The following is a 17,500-nucleotide window of genomic DNA, read 5'->3' as shown; positions in this document are numbered from 1 at the left end:
CTGGGTAACAACTTTCACCCAACTATTCTCTTTAAAATGAAGTATCTTCTATCCAAGCTTCATCATGAATCCTTCATTGATGTCCTATGCCGCTCTTAGACCTAGTCCTCCTTCATTTTTCGCAGCATTATAGCAAATAAATAGGGATGCCATCCCACCAAATTCATTTTCTTGCTATCTTCAGGATTAGATCATAGAAAATCCTTCTGCACTTTGTCTACATCATAAAGAATGCGTTTTGGAAGTCTGAAGCAGGACATTAGGTCTTGTTGAATGGCTGCTGTAACAGACTTGATTAGAGTCATTTTACCTGCTTGGGAAAGAAGTTTACCTTTCCATCCTTGCAATTTGACCTTCATTCACTCCACTATAGAAGCAAAGGTCTCTTTGTTAACTCTGGTTTTGATCAGTGGAGCTCCTAGAGACTTTTCTGAGCTGACCATATGAGGAACCTTTAGAGACCTTCCTAGAGCTCTTTTTAGCCTGTTCGGTAAGTTTGCTGAGAAAGAAAGAAAGAGAAGACTTGTCATAATTGACTAATTGGCCGGGAGATAGCCCAAAATAGGGGGAGTTCGCCGGATATAATGGAAGCTCTTTTGAGTATTCCGCCCAGTAGGAGCGAGAATCGAAGAATCAAAATTGGACCTAATCCAACAGATGGAGAATGCAGTCAAAGAGGGGGCAGTCATCAAATCCACTATGTCGATTTGAGTCTAATGACTAAATAGATCATTGATGATCAAGAAGACGGCGAGCGCCCCCCAACTCTCCGCTATATCCTAAAGCAGCCCCCTATGTTGTAAGCGTAAGGGAGAGGGAAGCACGCACTATAAAAGCATGCTGAAAGCATGGATGAAAAGAATCCCTAGTTTCTGTCGTCTTTGCCGAGCCTTATTTTCTTTTCTATGGACGTCTTTTGCTAGATAAGATAAGGAGGACCGCTCTTCTACGCTCCTCTCCCGCTTATTGCGGCGGGCGATTTCCGCTCCTCGGCTTTCAAGCCCCTTGTATAGTAAGGTTTGGAACCCTATGGAAGAAAGTATCAGCACGCACTATGACTTCACTTCGGAAACCGGTAGTGGACGATGAGGAGCGGAAGCCACTCGCCCTAATCAATAAGCTTTCGAGGAGCGGAGAGCTTTATTGGATACTTTACTTTATAGCACGCCATGTTTCACAGCCGCATCGCCTCGGATTTAGGGATTTTTGTCGAAATCCAGAATGAAAACGGTCCTTCCATTTGGATTCTTAGTACCTAAGTTCAGCAAGTATAACGGAGTTGGTGATCTTTTTAGGTGCATCACCTAGCAACTTTCTGCAATGATTGTCGAGGGTACGAAAATAAGGAGGGGATGTTGATCTACCTTTTTCAGAAGTCCTTGGAAGGAGGCGCCGCACGATGGTTCTTATCTCTCCCCATTCATGCAATCCGAACGTTTGCGGATGTGGTGGACTTATTCATCATAAAGTAGTTGCACCAAGCACCATGCTTGATCGAGTTGATTAACCTTTCTCAGAGGCATTTACGGAGATCAAAGCGAGTACTGTTGACTCATATTTTTTTTATGGAGGGAGGAATCTTGCATCAAGAGCGACCTTTGCAATACCTGAAGGTGATGCTGTACATATAGTCCTCTTCAACATCAGAGGTCCCGCAAAAGGTGCAATCGCATTGGGTAATTGCAAGACCTTTCCCGATTTGTACGAGCGCACCATATGCATGGAGAGTCGCAAACTGGCGGGAAAGATGGATATATATCCAGCTGAAAAAGGCAAGGGAAGAAAGAGAAAGCAGGCTGAAAAAGGCAATAGGCTAGCGTAGGCTGAAAAGCTGCCAGCGACTTCCCAGCCTTGCCAGCAAGCCTTACCTTCTTAATCTCCCTCTCCTGTCAGTCCAGTCCTTTCTTTCCCATACGCTTTCTTGCCATGGCAGCAGCAGCAGGCCCCGCTTTATCAACTGGACTCTTCTGAGCGCTAGAGGTCAAGTTCTTCTTACTGCGAACCGATTTCCAAAAACCCTTCAGTAGGGCGCGCCTCATCACTCTTTAGATTAGTGGGAACCTCAGAGTGAGTCGAGATAGAGGCTTCCCGTGCCGCCTTAGCAGCCGCGGCCCTTTTGGCCAAGTTCATAGGCAGAACTGGCGCCTATGATTCTCGTCATGGAAATAATAACAAGAGTTAGGTAGGGTTAGATATGAAACGCACTGCTGAAATAACTGCCCCCTTAGCTTTGAGCTCTATGAAGTCCGGGAGGTCCTGACTCGAAGAAAGTTCAACACAGCGTGTGGGTCGGGCCACGAAGCCATTAGGGATTTCCGAACACAACACTCTGCCCGACATAGCAGCAATCTTTTCTATGTGCGGAAAAAACACCAAAGGGAGAGAGGGAAACTCAACCCACACCGGCAAGAGGCTACGCTGAGCCGGGTCGAAATCAGTAGACCACTTCTGTAACAAGGAAGTACCAAAGACATTCCACGGGATCTTCTCTTCTCAAGGGCTAAATTTGCTCGGGGGTTTGTTTTCAATTGAAATAGTATTCGTTTGTTTCATTCAACATCCCTTTTTATTAGGCTCCTAATGATCTAACATCCATTGATTCAGCATAGAAGCGGAAGGGAACCTGCAAAATCTCCTATAGCATCCAACTGACCAAAAGAAGCACAAGTGGAATCTAAAACTTCATAAGGAAGAAGGGGTTTGGGGGAGGCAGTGGAGAAAGCACTAGAGGTAGGGTGCACTACCAGAAGCATGAGAAGCAAGCAATGGCTACAGTAAGCTCCCGTGTCTAGCAGACAAGGACAGGGACTTCCATAATTAAGACGAAGATCGACGTTGTTTGTGATTTGCAAACGGTTGACCGTCATCCCCGAACCATTTTGCTGTTCTTTGTATGGGAGTTGCAGAGGGAGAAAGGTGAATCTGCTCATGATGCGTGGAAAGTAGGGGAAGAGTCTGATTGAAAACCGTCTGTGATAGATCACGTCGAACTGAAGCACTTTAGAAAGAAGCTGAGAACTGCAGGTGTCTCAGACACGGTGAATAAGGTCACAGCACAGACATGACCCGGTTGCTGCGGCTCATCAAATGCAAACATGGCTCGCGGTGGCCGTGGTAGAGGCCGCAACACAGGAGTTATGCACAGCCTCCAAATCAGACTCAAGGAAGATTTTAGCTTTCCAAAGAAAGAGTTTTCCGGAGTCAAGAGTGGAATGCTTGCTTGGCGGGCATGGGCAGCAGAGCTCTCGTGACTAAGCAACAAGCCCTAGCATACTTTCGTCGATGAAGCAGAACGAGTTCCATGAACAGTCTTAGGTCAATGAGTTCGAGTTCCTGTTTCAAGAAGTCAAGGGAGTTTCCTGTCGGTTCGGTGAATCGGGGAGTGGAGTTCTTGTTTCAGGCGGAACAGGAAGTCAACAGTGCTTTTCTTTTCCTCCGCTTGTCGGTCTGTCAGTTCAGATGAGGAATGGGTTTTGAGTTCGAGGGAGCGAAGCGGTCTTACTAAGCAGCGTGAAGGGAAGCAAGTGCTCATTGGCGGGGCAGCAAGGTCTTATTGGCAACAGCAACCGAGGGTCTTTTCCGCTCGGCCGGCGCTGATCACTGACGTTCCTCCGTCCCATTCATGGCCTGAGCCAATTGCATTGAAAGGTGGCCTTATTCTTCGGAATGACTGCTGGAGGAAGGAAAGTTGCATGCAATAGATCTGTAGGGAGGCTCTCGGAAGCTTCAGTCAAATCGGTCCTGCGAGCCAAGCCAAGCATCCTCAGCTTAGGGGGGGATGCTCAAATATCCTCTCCGATCTGAAACGCGACGCCACATTGAAGAATGAGAACCAAGCTATTCAACTATTTATTAACTGAAATTCCGGGCAAATGAAAGCCCCCCCGGACTTCTTCTAGTTGCGGGACAAGACCAATACCAATCAACATCAACCCAACCCGGTGACTCTTCTTTCTATCCAAGCAGCGCGGTCTATAGAATCTTCTTGGCGATCAATAATGCACTGAGTGAGTGACTTGCGATCGGTTCTGTGAGTTGATATAAAGTCTCTCTTTTAGGTTTGAATTCCTTTCCTTAATGTTCTGTTAGTTTAGTAAGGACTCATGGCTTCTAGTTTTTGATTGCCTCTAGGGCTGTGCTATGAGGGATGCATCCTTTCTTCTAATGCTTCCGATTGTTTATTCCTTCCTGTCTCTATTCGAGTGGTATAAGGAAGAGTTTGATTCATAGAGCTGGATGTAGCTACTTTAGGTTATAACAAGCTAGGCAAGAAAAGAATGTATTAGATGTTAGCTTTCCTTTCTTCTTGTCTGTGGGATGTAGCAATGGAATAAGTACAGTTAGAAAGGTTGAAAATCTCTATTGTTATTATTCAACCATTTGAATTACAACCCTTTCTTTTACAGTTTTTCTTTTATTGATTCTCTCTAAGTACATTACGAGCTCGCTCCCACATTCTTTCCGCCGCCCTGTTCGGCCAATCTTTTGTCTTGCTTCTGTGATTGAAATTGGGGAAGCGCATATTCATAAGCTGCAGTTGCCTCTTTAGTCCTCTGAGATAAGTTTCGGATTTCTTTAGCTAGACTAATCTTCTTAGCCTTGGCAGCTAGCAACTTGCTCTCTAGATCTTCCATTTCTTGATCCAATTTCTTCATCTCTGCACTAAGGACTTCATAAGCTTGAGGTCCTTCTTCAATAATCCTTTCGTTCTCACTGAACGCCTCTAGAAAGCTAGTGGAGGTATTTCTTACTGAAGTTGAAGGCCGAGTGTATCAACATAAGGAGATAAGCCCAGCAGCGGCTCTTCCACTGGACCGTTGACGTGGGAAGGGAAGAAGTCCACAGAGCGCAGATAATCCAAATTGGCAATTCATTCCCTAAGTCCCTCCTCAGCCAGCAGGCTTCTTAAGTCAAGCTCTATGAGGCGGCTCACCGTCTTATGTGCTGCGTTAATCTTCTCATGAGATGCATCCATATTACTTGGAAAAGACGGAGCGGCCGCAAGAAGTTGCCTTGCATTGGCAAAGACAGCGGCAGGCGGATAATCATCTTTTTTATAAGACGAGCTGCTCAAGGGAATGACTTGCAGAGGGGTAGCTCCAGTGACGCCCTCCTCCTAGAAAGAGACAACACATGATTCAGAAAATGGAGGAATGAAACAGAGGAGAGAAAGGGCGTATATGAGAAAATCACCTTGATTACTGGGAGGTTGTTGAGGGAGTGATCTTCTTCGTCAAAATGAAGCTCCTCAGTATCAGCGGGACTGGAATGAGAGGCAGGCTGGTCGTAGATCAGTGGCTAGCTTGATCCTCAACCTCCATGGGAGGCTGGCTTTCAGAGATTTCAAGAGAGAGCCTGGCTTCTTCTTCATTTGGAATCAGGCTGGGGGAAAAGGAGTTGTCTCTGGAGGGGGAGTCGAGCAGATCGTGTTCAATAACCTTCTCAAGGTCTACCTGGGGATCGCCTCGTACAACATCAACTTCAACTGGATCAACCCCGAAGATGGCTTCTTTCAGTTGGGCCATCGAGGGCATTCCCTGAAGGTTTTCATGATTCTCTTGCTCCGTGAAGAGGGCGGTCATTCTCAGTTTGGTTAAGTTCAGGGAGGCCAGCAGTGACTCTTTGCAGTTGATGAGGATTGAAGGGTCGACGTCAGAGCTCACTAGCTTGAGGGATAATGGCCTCAGAAGAGGATGAGGGGACATCTTCAGCAACCTGATTCAACAACAGCGATCAAAAGGAGCAACAAAAAAGGAAAAAGTGTTCAGATAAAGCTTAGAAGCTCACCGGCTTTGGAGACTAAATTGGTCTTTTCTCCCTTTCTTGGGGAGAATAGGGGTGAGAGGTACTTTCCATGTGTTCAGCATTTCTAGTCTCTGAGCTCTGATCAGCCACTTGATCTGCAGTGGGCAGTGGAATAAAAACCCTCTCTCTGGGTTATCTCTTTCTTCAACCACCGTTGGTTCATGCCCAACAGGCTCTACATTCTGGTCAATGAACGCTTGAGGGTGGTCGTAGATCAGCTGGAAATCTCATCCCCAAGCACTTCTTGGCCCAGGTCTTGTACCACGGCGTTCACACATGAAAAGTCTGTTATTTAACAGGAAATACCAATCTAGGTATACGAAGGTAGCGATTGTTAATCATATTTGTCCTTCTCAGGTATCCATTGTTAATCATATTTATCCTTCTGTTGTGGTATCGATTGTAAATCATATTTGTCCTTCTGTGTACGGTCATAGATGTTATTCAACGAAGGATACTATTCTTGAGAAGTTCTGGGAATCTTTTTATAGTCAACTGTTGGATGATAGTAATACTAATTCCAGATCTGAATCTAATGTTTCTCAATATCATAAGTATGTGATTGATTTATTGAATAATTCTAAAAAAGATAAGGATTCATTTACAGAAGAAGAATTAATCAGTATTCAAACATCGATTGAGGATGCTACTTTTAAATATGACGATATTAAAAACATATATCAGCTTACACCTGATTTAATTAAGATAATAATATCTAAAGATGAACTTACAGCAAAGGAATATCTTAAGAAATGTAAGCTTACTAAAAATGATTTATTAACTCTTGAATACTTTGATCAGTATACTTTGGAGGCCATTATTATTTATGTATTTGGTGTTCTCTTCAACTGTATTCAGGAACTTCCAGCTGTTCGCGTATCAACTCTGATAGAACATTTGGATACGTATGTCAGAAGCCAAGCTAAATTGTTGAAAGGATATACATCAGAAGAAAGACCTTCTACGAAACATGAAATAAATTCAGACGATACTTCTAGCAATGTGAAGGCTGAAGAGAATGAGATGGCTAACGATAAAATGCAAAATAATTATGCGTTCGGTGCGTTTTTGGTTGAATTCTTAGTGAATAGAAAGTGGATTTCTCTTTCAAATGAATTGAGCTTTCATGAGCAGTATTCTGTTACGATGAAGAATGGGAAGTATTATATACCAAGACAATTATACGCTATATGTAATTTCGATATTAGTCTCCTTCCGATCAAACTCAATCTACCAATGATATGTAAGCCTTTGGATTGGAAACCCATAAGAGATGATATAATACCTTCATCTTTATCCGATATGCGTGGCGGTTACTTAAGCATACCATCAGGGGATTTTTATCAACAAAAACGCTATCGCGTAATGACTACCCGTGACTTGAGCCATTTTCATATTAAGTTTGATGAAGGTAAATACGACGATTTGTGCTTAACCATGAACAAGTTACAGGCGCAGTCTTTTGAGATACATAAGGATGTATTGAGCTTCATTATGAATAATAACGAACTATTAGTTAAATACGGTCTATTAATGCCTAGATTTCTAGCATCATTGAATATCAACAGGGCCGTCGAGCTATTGAGGAATTCTTACTTATCGAATAATGATTTGACGCAAGTTTGTAATTATCAGGATTTGCTTAAGGTGTTCTTGGAGCGTATCCAACGTGCTCGTTATGAAACCTTCGTAATCAATATAGCATCAGCTTACGAGGGTTATAAAATTTATCTGCCTGCCTTCGTTGACTTCCGTGGTAGGATCTACCGCGCTGGTGTATTGCATTTCCACGAACGTGATTTGGCTAGAAGTCTAGTACTTTTTACTTGTAACAACCCATCTGGAGAGCTTATTAATCATAATATAGATGATAAAGAAATAATGTTTATAGCCTCAGCAGCCGCAGCTTTTCATTATAAGAAGTTCGAATCTTATAAAGATTCTTATCAATGGTATCTCGATCATGTATCTATGAAAGCATCATCGGCTGAAAGTATCATCGAGTTAGCATTATCAGCGGCTGATCCCTATCAGTTCATAAGTAAGGTTCTATGTATCGAAAGCAATAATAAGAGTAATCTAATTCAAATTCCTATTACACAAGATGCCTCTGCAAGTGCTTATCAGATTATGAGCTATTTCTTGTTAGATAATGATTTAGCTTTAAAAACGAATCTCATTCCCTATATTGATTATCATTATTCGCCTGAATACGATTTTAGTGATAATAAAAAGATCAAAGATATTTACACCATCCTTCTAGAAGAGCTTAAGGTATACTTTCGTAAGGAATTGACAAATAATCTAGCTGACATAGTTTGTCCTCGTCTCACTCGAAAATTAGTTAAAGTACTCTTTATGCCGATGATATATGGTAAGACTGTAATCAGCATTGCTAATGATTTTAATCAACATTTTGATTCTTTATTAGATAAAGGGGAATGCATGCAATTAGCTAAAAAAATATATATCTTCTATAAAACATACTATCCGGGTATAGTAAATCTAATGGATTTGATCCGCAATATCAGTTGGTTAGTATCAGCTATGGATCGACCCGTCTTATATAGTGTATCTCTATTCACAACTGTACAGGACTATATGAAATCAAAAACAGTAAATATATGGGTATATGATCGTATCCACAGGAAAAGGCGTCAAGTGACTCTACGAATTCCCTCGGGTGATCGGGATCGAAGGAAGACTCATATGTCTACCTTTGCCAATTTTATTCATCAGAAAGATGCATTTATTGCCATGCACATGATAAAATATATGGTCTCTGAGAATGCACCTGTCTACACTGTTCACGATAATTTCATTACTACAGCTCCTTACGCTTCGTACATTTCACGTTATTATGTACTTGTATTATATAATATGGGTAGCCCATTATTATGGATAAACCAATTTATTGATCTTAATCTGGCAATTGATAGGAATTCATATACCCTTGAATCCCCGATTCCCAATCATATTCTGTTAAATTCATTAGAATCTATTATACCAAAGAATTTAAATAAAAGTAAGAAGTTAATTTGGGCTAAAAAGATATATAGTGTATGTATAGCTTACGAAAAATATATAATGGATTTATACGATAACAATCCAAAAACGGTTGATTTGGAAAATAAAAGGGTAGCATTCATTGGTAACATGTTAAATTGGGATAACTGCAAATATAAATATTGTTTACACTTATAAAATGATAAATACTTATAATATTTTGACAAAAGAACTATTTTCTATATTCTGGAGCTACTTACAGAGTTCAATCAAGTGTGAATATTACATGGATCCCTACCCTGGATTGAGAATAGCTAGAATTGATTTCGATCCTCCCATAAAATGTGATGACTGTGATAATATAGTATTAGCTTTTATGCGACTACTAATCAAGTACGCTTACACTATAAAGTGTGATTATGGTAAATTAACATTGAGTTATGTCATGAATACAACTACAAAAAAAAGTGATGTTCCTCTTGGTCCTGCTATCCCTTTTACACTCGGTCCTGCTATCCCTTTTAGGGAGAATGGGAAAGATTTGCCAGTCTATGCTTTGATTGAACAACTTGTCAGGATGAAAGCAGAGGAATACGAGGGTGCTGATTTATATAGCGTTTTTATTCGAATCTATTATATTGATGAAATTCAGGATAGTGCGGTGCCAATCATCTCCGATGACGAGGAGATAGCCAGAAAGATCTGGGAATGCATCGACTGCAAGGCTGAGGTGATACCTAGAGAAGCGAGAACGATCGGGCATCGTAAGCGTCGTTATTCAAAGCATATCACAGCACTCAAACCGAAAATAAGTCAAAGGCAGCCATTCATTGTGGCTGATACTGAGACTGTTATCCAAAATACTACTCATGTTCCCTACGCTGTTGGTTTCTTAGTGGTTAGACCAGGTGATGATCTGTCTTCAGAGACGGGCAATATTATTGAGACATATTTCAGTGAGGATTACCCGGATATTGTCTTCGAAACCTTTGAAGAAAGGAGCAATAAGATGTTGTTCGACTTTATAGAACGTTTAGCTGTTGTTGTTAGAAAAAATACATCGATTCATACTGTATACTTCCACAACTTCTCACGATTCGATGGCATTATCTTACTGAAATATTTTGCTACTCATGGTGTGAAGTACACGATCAAACCTCTTATGAGGAACCATAGGCTATACGAGTTAGCAGTCTATCTTGGCAAGAAGCTGCTATCCCTGCTGGATTTCAAGAAAACTAACTGTACCTAGGGAACCCTATTGCAGAGACTGAACCTAGTGATCTTTCTCCTGCTGGCAAGCATCGATACCTGTCTCCTAAGGAATTTTTCTTTGCTTTCATATACCAGACCTGGAAGCAATCCTCGAAGGACTGCAATTGGAAGGAATTAGCACTCACCCTAAGCAACCGCAGAGAAGGAAAATGACTGGCCTTAGATGGAGGAAAGAAAGAGGTTTTTATACTCTCTTTCAGAGGGAGGGATGGACACTAGACAGAGGTAAAGATACTGGATTGACTAATAAAATCCCCACTTCCCTAATAGACTACTTACTTCCAAGGCTTTCAAGGAAAAGAACTACAATTGGAACTAGCTCGCAAGGAGATTGACTTTTACTGGCTGAAACTCCTACTCATCCCGGCTGGATCTCGAAAAAAAGAAAGAGTTTCTTATATTGGCTAGCCTGTGAATCCGCTTTTCTAAGCTTTTTCCCACGGGACAAGGAGAATGCTGGCTGGAAAGTCATTCCCACAGAAATTGGATAGGCTGCTATTTTTATACAATTTTTGATAGGCTCAAGGGAATAGCTTGTCACCTTGATCACAATTCCAATCTCGGGTTTATTTTTCCTTTTGTAAAACGTAGTTATCCCCTGCCTTGCGTCCTCAGTCCTAGGCCTTGTGCTTAACACATAAAGCTTTCAGTAATAAAATGAATATGCAAGATTGTATTTATAGTATTCTATTTGAATAGAAACTACTTGCAAATCTATTGACTATTGCCTATTCTATTTACTATTCCATTATATTACTATACCAGGGAAATAAAAAGATCTCTTATCTATAGCGCCCTCCCCTGTTGACACTGGAGGAGCTACTGCTACCATGGGCTTAGCATTCTTCACCGACATGGATGGGAACTAAGACTGAAAAACTCGCCAAAAGCTACGGGACTGGATTCACCCCCCCTATTGGCTATGGCTGATCGAAAGCTACTTCAACAGGATGGATAGCAACTGAAACTGAAACTAGATCTCTCCGAGCAGGCACAACTCTTTTTTTGGCTGACTCTTTTTTTTTAAGAAAAATTCCATTTTTTACCCGCTAGCTGGATTGACCTGAGAGAGAGCATATGATAGTAAGGAAGAAAGCATCTTCTCTAAGGGAATCCTATATGTTAGCCCTACCACGTATTACTTGTAGTATTCTTTTTTTTTCACTTTCAATATTTTAATTGCTTCTAGGATATGCTGGAACTAGCACTCGAACTCGCTCGCAGAGAGAAGGAACTCCTAAGAAAGACTTAAAATCTCAAACCTTTTATTTTCCTAGTATGTATGAGTATTACATAACTATTCTCTTAATTAACTCATTAAGTAAGATTATAATATATATATAAATAGAAAAGGGAATAGGCTCAGAGGAGAGGTTGACAAAGACAGGAAGCCCCCGAAACATCCCAAGAACTATGAGTATTCTCCCATAGATTATAGATAAAGATAAAGATCAGAGCGATCCCAATCGATTGCCTTTTACTGATGGCTTGAGATAGAAGGATTCCTGTTTGAAAACTTGCTTTTTTGACTTCCTTTGCTTTGAGGAGATGGTTACATTTATATCTAATCTTTGATGATAAGGAAATATCTCACTTCAAAAGGAAAAAATATGCTCCTATTGATCATGGGACTCTTTTACTGGTTCAACACTAGAGTAAGGAGGAGGGACGACAGAGTGAAGGGCACATAAGGGCCAGGGACTAATGGGACTGAACCTATCTCTGATGGATTGATTGAAAACTATATTGTCTTCAAAAATCCTTCCGATGTTGGAACTTGAGGATATGAAAAGATAGCGGCTTTCCTATAAGGCAAGAGATTAGCTTAACCCTCGAAATACATGGGCTTACTTTCACTTTACCTATGCACTGAAACCCTTAAAAACAAGGCCTCCAATTTGATACGCTTAGCTTAGGACTTTTCCATTGCAATTGAGCTTGCTTACTTTAAGACTGCAATTCTATTATTTTGATTTACCTAGCCGGCTTGACAAGGAGCTTAACTTAGGAAAATGACAGAAGGAGAGGAAATTCAATAGACTTCTGGAAAAGGCCCACAGGGATTTCACTTAAAACCCGCTTGCCATTTTAAATAATAATAATGCTTTACTGCCTTAAATAAAAATAAAAATAAACTTTTCTTTTGTAAAGGCTTTCCTCTCTCTCGAGCTAAAGGAAAAAAAAAGGGGTGAGGTAAAAAGATACTAGCTTTTCAGAATTCCTGATTCTGGCTTGCCCAAGAGGTGAAATACTGATAAAGGTTATGGATCGTCAATGACTACTTATGAATAGGCAAATACTCCTGAGAGATAGGCAAGAACTATTCCTTATCCACAGTAAAATACTGCTTACGCATAGTTTACTACTTCTTAGACAAGAGATAACTACTTTTACTTAGACTGGCGCTATCAACTACTTGAACTCGATTACAGTAGAAATTGAATAAGGAACTACTTATGAGACTTTACTTGAGGCGGCCAAAGGATAGTCTATTGAAAGTCTATTTACTACTCTACTACTCTGACTCTATATAAAGGGAATATGCGAAGATAAAAGGGTTTTATTTCGCCCAAGGCTTGCCTTAGATGACTAACTTTTCTCTTTTCTTACTTAGACACTTGTGAAACTGCCTTTCCTAAACCAGCTTTCCTAAGCTTTTTTGAGAAAATCTAACTAGTCTAATTAGTATGAAAGGTATCTCCGTAAGGTATCCTATCTATTACTACTGGTATTGTAAGAACTGCTAGGCCCTTTCCTGCTGGCTAAGAGGTAAGGCTTGCTTCCTCACTGGATTACACCACACCTCTCATCTGAAAAAGGCATTAGCAATTGAAGAGAAAAGGATAACTTAAACTCAAATCCCAACTTGAGTTGGAACGAAAACTAAAACCCCAAAAAACTCACCTGGCTTGGCAGACATGGAGAAGGAATTAGATTCAGATTGGCCTGCACTGACAGCAACCCAAACTTCCGAGAGATTCTTAGATCGTTTTACCTGCCTGCTGGATTTCCTTTGCCTACTGAAATGCCTACATCAAGGGGACAGCTGGAAAGGGATTTATCCAGTAATCAAGAGACTACTATAGGGACCTTTACACAAGTTCTGTTTACACCATCATTATGGGAAGGTTTCTTTTTTTTTATGATTATCTTGCGTGAAAAGGGGCTTGCCCGATAACCAAGCTATCCTAAAAAATAAGGAGCATACCTAGGGGACTTCAATTGAATAGGATGGAAAATGAATTGCGTAAGGCACGAACTTTCAATAAAAAAAAACTTGAAAACAGGCTTGCTAACTTGATGGCTGTGACGAAAGAGCAGGCCTTCGATTCATCAAACCGCAACACTTGATCTTGCCCCGCTTGCTGCTTGCACCGAAAACTACGTTCACTCAATCCTTCAGGTAGGATTCTTTTATAAACATTGAGGAGGTAAGAGCCCTATCAACCATACATTTCGCATACTAGTTCAAACTAGAAGCTTAAAGTCCTTACTCAACTACAAGTACAGTAAGGAAAGGGCTACATCCTCTTTTAATGTTATTGCTCTATCCATAGAGAGAAGACAAAGAGGCAATTCAAGGTCTTATGCTTAGAGTGATTCAAGAAGATAACTAGAGGAACTCAAAGGCCTATCCGAGAGGCATGGTATTCCCCGGCTAGCATCCAGACTGCCTTAGTTAGCTACATCCCTCAGGGTTAAACATCCAGAAAGTCACGCAGTTCCATCGAACTATCAACCAAGATAGTTGTTTCCTCTCCCAGTGCATGAAGGAAAAGGGGAAGTCATAAAGCTGCTTTCGCTCCTCTATCCTCCTCGTCTAGAAGCCACATCTAATCCTAGCCTATCTGTCCTTGCTTCCTCTAACCCTGCCCGCTATCCCAACTACAAAGAGAAAGAAGACGGCTACCCTCTAATTAGTTATTATCTGTCCGGATATAAAGTAGCTACATCCAGCTCATAGAGGATGCAATGACTCTAAAACTATGCCTTTCCTTACTAGGAGGAAGATAAGAGCAAGAAGGCTAGGTCCCAGCCTCTTCCACTAGAAATGGCTTCTTCTCTTAAGAAAAAAAAACCTTGCTTATCTATCTGACAGAAAGATAACTAGATCAATGTCTTCCGTTTCTGCTATAACCTTCAAGGAAGAGAAGATGCAAAAAGGCAGAACATATTCGATGATAACGATAGAGAGTACCAAGACTAGCTAGAGGGAATTGTTCGGAGTTTGCAGTTTAAACAATAAGGGTGGTCGTAGATCACGGGAGACCGAAGAGAAGAAAGAAGTGAAGAATCACCAGTCATATTCTTCGATGCACCCGAAGAGCAGCCCCCTATGTTGTAAGCGTAAGGGGGAGCAAATACCTGTAGCAGAAGAGGAAGAGATATGACAAGACGGATTCAACCTATGAATCTGCTTCCGCTGTCGTGGGGTAAAACTATCTGTGTCGGGCGTGGGAGTGCTCCTAAGATCATAGAAGTAATGCTGCAGAGGCCCTATGGAGTAAGGGGATTGGTAAGTCTCCGATTCAGTAGGCGTCTCTGGGGGAGCAGCAAGATGAGCTGTGTCTGACTGTCGACGAGAGTTTGCATTCTGCCGCTTGCGAGAGTCTGCAATCATGTGACCCGGCTTCTTGCAATAGTGGCATATGATCTTGGACATGTCTCGTTGGCCTGATGCACCAGCAGAGCTTCCAGATTGAAGATTCTGACCATAGGGTCGATGCCCCGAAGCATGTTCAGCTGCAAGAACCTGATCTGAAGCACCCTGAGTAATATAAGATCGACCCCCAGCACCCAACCTAGTAAAGGGGAGCAAGTCGAGTCCCCTCGGATCTCACATCAGCAACTGCTCTCTCAATGTCTGGTGGAGGAACTCGATGTTGAATTGAGGATCTAACATTCTCGAACTCAGGCCTCAAGCCCATCAAAAACTTAGAGAGCCCCTTTCTACGGCTATTCTATGTTATATCAAATTATTCCCGACAAGAGCCTTTAGAATCGGTGCCCCTATCTTTGAAAGGGGTCCCTCATGTTCAGCTGGTCCCATAGAAGCCTAAGCCTTCGGTAATAAATAGTATAGCACACTTCTTTCTTTATTTTACCTATAAGCTAAGGCATGTTCTTCATGTTGCAACTGAGAAAAAGGTTTAGAATCATCCTGAGAATCAAGATTACTTATAAAATCCCAAATTGATTTAGCAGTCGCAAAAGAGGTGATGGTGTATATGGGGCTCAAAGGAAGTACACAAGTCATCCCATTTGAAGCTAAGCACTTTTCATCTTTTGTAGGAAAATCCCCTTCTCTAGTCTTGGGAAATTGAAGCGACTCATCCACATAAGCACAAGATTTTTTCCCGAGCAAATCATTCTTCATCGCATAAGCCCATGACAAGTCATTTCCAGATGCTTCTTTCGGAAACGGGAAAAGCCTTATGAATCCATTGTACTAAGACCCGCAAGATCATCCAAGGACTGAAAATCGGGACTCAAAACTAGTCAAGAAGGCTTAACTCAAGCAATCACTCAAGAGAAGAAAGGATTTTCGCTTGCCGGATTCGTAAAAGAAAGAAGAAGAAGCCGGGTCTTCTTTTTAGGGCAATAAAAGGGCTAAAATGAAAGAGCTAGGGTGGCAGCAAGAGTCTCTCACAAACTCGAGTTCAAGACCTCCGATTCAAATCCGATCGACTAGATCCGATCACATGATCAAAGAACTATCCGAGGTGTGCGAAGGTGAAATTCCTGAGCACGGGTCATGCCTCAATTTGGTGGGATCAAGTCCAAGCAAGGCGTGAGCGGAAAGGCAAAGGGAAGTACATGGGACAAGATGCGATCGAGGTTGCGGGAGAAATTTCTACCCTCCGATTAGACCCAAAGCTTGTTCCAAAGGTTCCACTTCGCTTTAAAGGATAGGGGGGAGAGAAGCGTACAAGAAAGCCCCTACTCCTAACAAGTTGCGGAGTTCTACCAATTGTCTATTCGCAATGGCTTGAACGAATCCGACGAAGAATCCCTTGCTTGATAGGGCTTTAGGTTCGAAATCCGAGATGAAATATCGATGCATCGGATGTGATAAGTGGCCTATCAACTAGCTCTAAAGGCCGAGGAAAAGCTAAAGAGAAGGACCACAAGGAGGCACCGAAGGTGATAACCGAAGGTGATAGGGATCGACCTCTACCATCGGGCGAGGAAAGAGACCCCTTTTTCCCTTCCCTCAAGATATATGGCACGCTTTACAAATATAATAGAAAGTAAAGGCTCCATCCTACTCGTTGCCCAGAGCCTTGACTTGAGCATTGTACAAGTGCTTAAGGCTCCTTCGGGCCATGGCCACAACTATTATATAAGGCAAGGCTTGGAAGCAAGCTACCAGCGCCTATCGGCGAGAACTAGGCTTGGCTTGGTTAGTAGTGCCCGCCCATTCTGTCTCGCCCGCCTGCCGGCCCATGAATTCTTCAGAGCGGGCCGGCAGGCCGGGCGGACGGGGACCGTCGAAGAAGTGCCTCGACGCGTCGCAGCCACTACTTTGACTCCTTGCATTTATTGCAATTATGAACTCCACGGAACTTTCTCGATTCCAACGCAACTTATCCTTTTGGAGCTGACGTAACAAACTACGCGAGCCTCCCGACGAAGCCATCATAAATCCTATCCGAATAAAAAAAATAAAAGGCAGTTTCATTATGGTGGTATACCAGCCGCTTGTTCTGGAATTTCCAGTTCCAATCGGAGCATATAGATCCGTAAGTGGATTTGTATGTATTGCCACTTCAGTCGTGCTCGTCGTTTCTCGAAAGTATCTTTTTTCTGGGAACATGGTAAACCAGAAATTCTTTTTTATGCGATTCTTCATCCACCGATGCAGAAAATGCTTTAGTTTTCCATTCTCATATGAGGCCGGAAAGTTTTTTATTGGCAACAGGTCGGCACGAAGTGATTCATCATGCTCAAACATGAGCCGATCGGTCGTTAGGGACCGTTTATAGATCATAAAATTCCCACAAATAGAATGAGAAGTGGGTCCATGTAAATGATCGATACCTCGCAAACAACAACGCTCCTTCCCCATATGGAGTTCGGAACCCAAAGGCAATCGTTGAGTGAACTGTATCTTCTTTGTCTTAGTTGACCTAAGCCGCACCATTACTGCTGGGGTGGGGCTCGGCCTCCGAACCGTACGTGGGACGAGTTTCTGCCTCATACAGCTCGGGCCGAAGACCGGGGGAAGTTTAGGAGAGATGGGGAGACCTCGCAGCTGCCGGTCGGGGCGGGGATAAGCTTGTGAAGAAGCCATCTTATCCCCCCCAAAAAAACCGACCCTATAGCGCTAGCGCTTCGCGTTCTTTCTATTCCATCCCATTTCATTCCGGGATAACAGGCGGTTAGTTACCTATATGCGTTGGAAGTCTTCGTC

The 17,500-nt window shown here is 42.2% G+C and overlaps 2 protein-coding genes across 2 annotated transcripts in view; one reads left to right on the top strand and one right to left on the bottom strand.

Moving 5' to 3' along the window:
* The first annotated feature begins 6,081 nt into the window (after nucleotides 1–6,081).
* Nucleotides 6,082–9,009, top strand: RNA_pol (DNA-dependent RNA polymerase). The gene has a single exon. It carries the CDS (start codon nucleotides 6,082–6,084, stop codon nucleotides 9,007–9,009), a length of 2,928 nt encoding a protein of 975 aa, YP_002608352.1.
* Nucleotides 9,010–16,462: 7,453 nt separating this feature from the next.
* ccmFC (cytochrome c biogenesis FC) overlaps nucleotides 16,463–17,500 on the bottom strand; it is a 2,473-nt gene continuing 1,435 nt past the window's right edge. Inside the window, exon 2 of the mRNA in view lies at nucleotides 16,463–17,210. Within this exon, the coding sequence (YP_002608351.1) occupies nucleotides 16,463–17,210 (748 nt within the window). The remainder of the gene's footprint in view (nucleotides 17,211–17,500) is intronic.

The sequence above is a fragment of the mitochondrial genome of Vitis vinifera (assembly GCF_030704535.1).
Source record: "Vitis vinifera mitochondrion, complete genome".
Taxonomy (NCBI): Eukaryota; Viridiplantae; Streptophyta; class Magnoliopsida; order Vitales; family Vitaceae; genus Vitis; species Vitis vinifera.
Note: the sequence above shows the minus strand (reverse complement) of the source record. Positions and strands in the feature narration are given on the sequence as shown.